At 56.2% G+C, this 5,742-nt stretch overlaps 1 protein-coding gene across 1 annotated transcript in view; it reads left to right on the forward strand.

Moving 5' to 3' along the window:
* Positions 1–4,335, forward strand: part of LOC108802958 (SCO-spondin-like) — a 17,168-nt gene extending 12,833 nt beyond the window's left edge. Inside the window, exons 10-14 of the mRNA XM_018574804.1 lie at positions 94–225; positions 1,439–1,581; positions 2,082–2,149; positions 2,325–2,498; positions 4,085–4,335. Of these exons, the coding sequence (XP_018430306.1) occupies positions 94–225; positions 1,439–1,581; positions 2,082–2,149; positions 2,325–2,498; positions 4,085–4,335 (768 nt within the window). The remainder of the gene's footprint in view (positions 1–93; positions 226–1,438; positions 1,582–2,081; positions 2,150–2,324; positions 2,499–4,084) is intronic.
* Positions 4,336–5,742: the final 1,407 nt, after the last annotated feature.

Genomic DNA, 5,742 nt, shown 5'->3' on the forward strand with positions numbered 1-5,742 from the left:
GCGGGGTCAGAGTCCGCCAGGCATGATGGTCCCTCGGCTTCTCTCTAGTAATGCCGGATACAGATGATGAGATAGTGTCTCCCTCCTGCGCAGGCTCCTCCGGGGATTGGGGGCTCTGGTCAGAATGTTCCGTGCCCTGCGGGGGAGGATACCGGAACCGCAGCCGCGTCAGCGTCGTCCTTCGCCGTATTGAGTTCTCCACGTGTCATCTTCATCCGTGTGCTGGTGAGAAATCTGTGTATGAACCATTGCGTGATAACTGTGCATAGCGGATCCCGGGATCTGTTCCGGATTTATGTGGAGTGGATCCCGGGATCTGTTCCGGATTTATGTGGAGTGGATCCCGGGATCTGTTCTGGTTTTCTCTGGAGTGGATACCTGGATCTGTTCTTGTTTTGTGTACAGTGGATCCCTGGTTCTGTTCTTGTTATATGTGGAGTGGATCCCGGGATCTGTTATTGTTATATGTGGAGTGGATCCCGGGATCTGTTCTGGTTATATGTGGAGTGGATCCCTGGTTCTGTTCTTGTTATATGTGGAGTGGATCCTTGGATATGTTCTGGTAATATGTGGAGTGGATTCCTGGATCTGTTCCGGTAATATGTGGAGTGGATTCCTGGATCTGTTCTGGTTTTATGTGGCGTGGATCCCTGGATCTGCTTCCGGTTATATTTGGAGTGGATCCCTGGATCAGATCTGGTTTTATGTGGAGTGGATTCCTGGATCTGTTCTGGATTTATGTGGAGTGGATCCTGGGATCTGTTCCCGGTTATATGTGGAGTGGATCCCTGGATCAGATCTGGTTTTATGTGGAGTGGATCCCGGGACCTGTTTCCGGTTATATGTGGAGTGGATCCCTGGATCAGATCTGGGGTTTATGTGGAGTGGATCCCGGGATCTGTTTCCGGTTATATGTGGAGTGGATCCCTGGATCAGAGCTGGTTTTATGTGGAGTGGATCCCTGGATCTGTTCTGGATTTATGTGGAGTGGATCCCGGGATCTGTTTCTGGTTATATGTGGAGTGGATCCCTGGATCAGATCTGGTTTTATGTGGAGTGGATCCCTGGATGGAGTGGATTCCTGGATCTGTTCTGGATTTAGATCTGTTTCTGGTTATATGTGGAGTGGATCCCTGGATCAGATCTGGTTTTATGTGGAGTGGATCCCTGGATCTGTTCGGGCTTTATGTGGAGTGGATCCCGGGATCTGTTCCCGGTTATATGTGGAGTGGATTCCTGGATCTGTTCTGGATTTATGTGGAGTGGATCCCGGGATCTGTTTCTGGTTATATGTGGAGTGGATCCCTGGATCAGATCTGGTTTTATGTGGAGTGGATCACTGGATCTGTTCTTATGGTATGTTCTGTTGCTTGGTTTGGTGATGGAATGTCCTGGTCTAAATGGGTCATATTGGATCTTCTCGTTGTCCTCTTTGCAGGAGAGGATCCTGGGATCTGTCCGGATGGGATGGTATGGAAGGATTGCGGTGATGGCCCCGCCTCCTGCGCTGATCTGGGTGATGAAGGAGACAACAGGACGTGCCGGCCAGGCTGCTACTGCCATAGAGAGGAGCTCCTGCTGGTGAGTTCCCGGGATCACTTCCTTCTGTGCGGCCAGAAGATCCCTCCAGATCCCTTCATACAGAACACGGCTGATCCCATACAAGGAAGTGTCAGAGTGCCGATCACTCCGGAGATCTTCATCCTCTTCTTCCAGATATGTCGGAGGAGGGGACGGGGGCGGAGACTATGCTAATCAATCCAGCGAGGGCCCCCTCACCCCTCTGGGTGTAGCTAGACCCGGGGCAGTGAGCAGCAGGCATGGGGCACATACCCCCCATTCCCCCCCCATCAGCCATCCTGAAACTTGTGGCTTCTCCCCGCCAGCCGCCGCCTGCTGCCCCCCCCCCCCCCCCCCCCCCCCGGAGAGGTGGTCCGGCGACACTCCTGAGTTACCTGCACCCCGAACATCTACCACCCCCCAGTACAATACTACCCCATCATACAAGGGGGGCAAATACCGAGCCAAGTGTGACTGTCCCTCTTCTCCTGCAGAATAATCGCTGTGTCCCCCCATCGCAGTGCCCCTGTACTGAGGGCGGAAACTTCTATGAGCCCGGAGAGACGGTGCCGAGAGACTGCAACAACTGGTGAGTGTCACCCGGGGGGGTAATAACAGGGGGGTGTTGGGGGGTGTTGGGGGTTTTTGGGGGGTGTTGGGGTGTGTTGGGGGGTTAATGGGGGTGTTTTGCAGACATGTTGCGTGTGTTGGAGGGTCACATGAGTAGATTTGGGAGGTCCTCTTTATACGTGATTGTCTTACAGCCGTGGATGGGGATTGGTCGGATTGGACGCCGTGGAGTAATTGTTCTGCTACATGTGGTGGAGGATTCCAGAACCGCTACCGGTTCTGCACGGACCCCCCTCCTTCAAGGAGCGGTCTACCCTGCGAAGGTCCTGACAGGGAGGAGCGGCCCTGCAACCTGGAGCCATGTGAAGGTGAGGAGATCCCTCCATGTACTATCGTGAGTCCCCATGTGGGGTGTATGCTGAGCTGTCATGGCGGGAGGTCACACGGCCTCTGAACTGTCATGGCGGGAGGTCACACGGCCTCTGAACTGTCATGGTGGGAGGTCACACGGCCTCTGAACCATCATGGCACTCTGAACTGTCATGGCGGGAGGTCACACGGCCTCTGAACTGTCATGGCGGGAGGTCACACGGCCTCTGAACTGTCATGGCGGGAGGTCACACGGCCTCTGAACTGTCATGGCGGGAGGTCACACGGCCTCTGAACTGTCATGGCGGGAGGTCACACGGCCTCTGAACTGTCATGGCGGGAGGTCACACGGCCTCTGAACTGTCATGGCGGGAGGTCACACGGCCTCTGAACTGTCATGGCGGGAGGTCACACGGCCTCTGAACTGTCATGGCGGGAGGTCACACGGCCTCTGAACTGTCATGGCGGGAGGTCACACGGCCTCTGAACTGTCATGGCGGGAGGTCACACGGCCTCTGAACTGTCATGGCGGGAGGTCACACGGCCTCTGAACTGTCATGGCGGGAGGTCACACGGCCTCTGAACTGTCATGGCGGGAGGTCACACGGCCTCTGAACTGTCATGGCGGGAGGTCACACGGCCTCTGAACTGTCATGGCGGGAGGTCACACGGCCTCTGAACTGTCATGGCGGGAGGTCACACGGCCTCTGAACTGTCATGGCGGGAGGTCACACGGCCTCTGAACTGTCATGGCGGGAGGTCACACGGCCTCTGAACTGTCATGGCGGGAGGTCACACGGCCTCTGAACTGTCATGGCGGGAGGTCACACGGCCTCTGAACTGTCATGGCGGGAGGTCACACGGCCTCTGAACTGTCATGGCGGGAGGTCACACGGCCTCTGAACTGTCATGGCGGGAGGTCACACGGCCTCTGAACTGTCATGGCGGGAGGTCACACGGCCTCTGAACTGTCATGGCGGGAGGTCACACGGCCTCTGAACTGTCATGGCGGGAGGTCACACGGCCTCTGAACTGTCATGGCGGGAGGTCACACGGCCTCTGAACTGTCATGGCGGGAGGTCACACGGCCTCTGAACTGTCATGGGGGGAGGTCACACGGCCTCTGAACTGTCATGGCGGGAGGTCACACGGCCTCTGAACTGTCATGGCGGGAGGTCACACGGCCTCTGAACTGTCATGGCGGGAGGTCACACGGCCTCTGAACTGTCATGGGGGGAGGTCACACGGCCTCTGAACTGTCATGGTGGGAGGTCACACGGCCTCTGAACTGTCATGGGGGGAGGTCACACGGCCTCTGAACTGTCATGGTGGGAGGTCACACGGCCTCTGAGGTCACTGGAGGGGTCGCAGGATAAATTTAAAGGGACCATTTGGGCCTCATTCATGCAGTTCACAATTCTTGTCCCCGGTCTCGGCCCATCAGAGCTGAGAAGACGCCGAGGCTCGCCGGTGCTCCCGGTGTTCTCAGTCCTCCTTCACGGGGGAGTGGGAGGACCCTGACAGCTGTGTACCTGAGGAGGATTTTGTTGATAAGAGGTTCTGGCCACACCCCTTCTTATCAAAGCATTGATCACCCTTGTGGAGGGCCCCATGGACAAGCAGCTGGAGGCCGGGCCCCGCACCGCGACCTCTCCTGGCTTTGGTGCCGCGTGGCTGCCCTTGTGTGACTCTGTGGGGCCTAAATCGTGTTTCCCCGGCACCACACGAAGCACCCTTGTCAGAGATGTTCCCCTTTCCACTCTCACCCCCAATGTTGCCTCTGCAAGGGGGGTGTCTGAGCTGCTGGCCTTCTACGAGGACAAGGTGGAGGCCTAGAACTTCCTGTCAGCCTTTCCCCTCAGGCAGGACCTGGTTCTCCTGTCCCTGTGTCTGGCTCGAGGTTATCAGGAGGACATTTCCCTCCATTGCCTGAATGTGGTGTGTGCGGCGCCGGCCACCTGGAGGTCCTTCAGAAAGACTTTCCCATTGCTGATGGCCCCTTTAAGGGAGGACCGGCTTCTGCAAGGCCGCGTGTGTGATGACCCGTACCCATTGGGGGGCGGAGATTACTGTGAGGGTCCGAGCGCGGAGGTGGAGCCCTGCCCGCTGCCACGGTGCCCGGGTGAGAGAACATCACGGGATACTAAACATATGACACGGCTTTGCTTGACATGGACCTATGTTGTGTTCAATGATAATGGTGGGCGGAGTCAGACAGATAGAATCTCCAGGACTGTGTTCCCTCATTGGGGTCTAGACGCCGGGCATCTCATCCGACCAATCAGATGTCACCTTCCGAGAGTTCACATCTGACCACTGAACCGCGATTGGTTGTGATTGGTCATTGCACCTGACACGGCATCTAAATAAAGTCCATTTTGCGAGAAGAAAATCTTATTTGGAGGATATTTTCCATCTTGTCTTCCAGAGACAAACTGCTCGTCCCTCGCGGACGCCGCGTACAGCAGCTGTGGCCCCGCATGCCCCAGATCATGTGACGACATGGCGGTAAGTCGGGGGACTTCACTGGCTGGTGGTGTGTTTATAATCCCTAGTGTGCTGTGCTCCGCCCCCGGGTATCTACTATTCACTGTGCTCCGCCCCCGAGTAACTACAACTCACTGTGCTCCGCCCCCGAGTAACTACTATTCACTGTGCTCCGCCCCGGGTAACTAATATTCACTGTGCTCCGCCACGGGTATCTACTATTCACTGTGCTCCGCCCCCGAGTAACTACTATTCACTGTGCTCCGCCCCCTTGTAACTACAATTCACTGTGCTCCTCCCCTTTGTCACTACAACTCACTGTGCTCCGCCCCGTGTATCTACTATTCACTGTGCTCCTCCCCTTTGTCACTACAACTAACTGTGCTCCGCCCCCGTGTATCTACTATTCACTGTGCTCCGCCCCGTGTATCTACTATTCACTGTGCTCCGCCCCCGTGTAACTACAATTCACTGTGCTCCACCCCCGAGTATCTACTATTCACTGTGCTCGGCCCCGTGTATCTACTATTAACTGTGCTCCGCCCCCGTGTAACTACAATTCACTGTGCTCCGCCCCGGTGTATCTACTATTCACTGTGCTCCGCCCCCGAGTAACTACAATTCACTGTGCTCCTCCCCCATTTAACTACAATTCACTGTGCTCCTTCCCCGTGTAACTACAATTCACTGTGCTCCGCCCCCGTGTAACTACAATTAACTGTGCTCCGCCCCCGTGTAACTACAATTCACTGTGCT

This window comes from Nanorana parkeri, unplaced genomic scaffold, assembly GCF_000935625.1.
Source record: "Nanorana parkeri isolate BGI_ZX_2015 unplaced genomic scaffold, ASM93562v1 scaffold3247, whole genome shotgun sequence".
In the NCBI taxonomy this organism is placed as follows: domain Eukaryota; kingdom Metazoa; phylum Chordata; class Amphibia; order Anura; family Dicroglossidae; genus Nanorana; species Nanorana parkeri.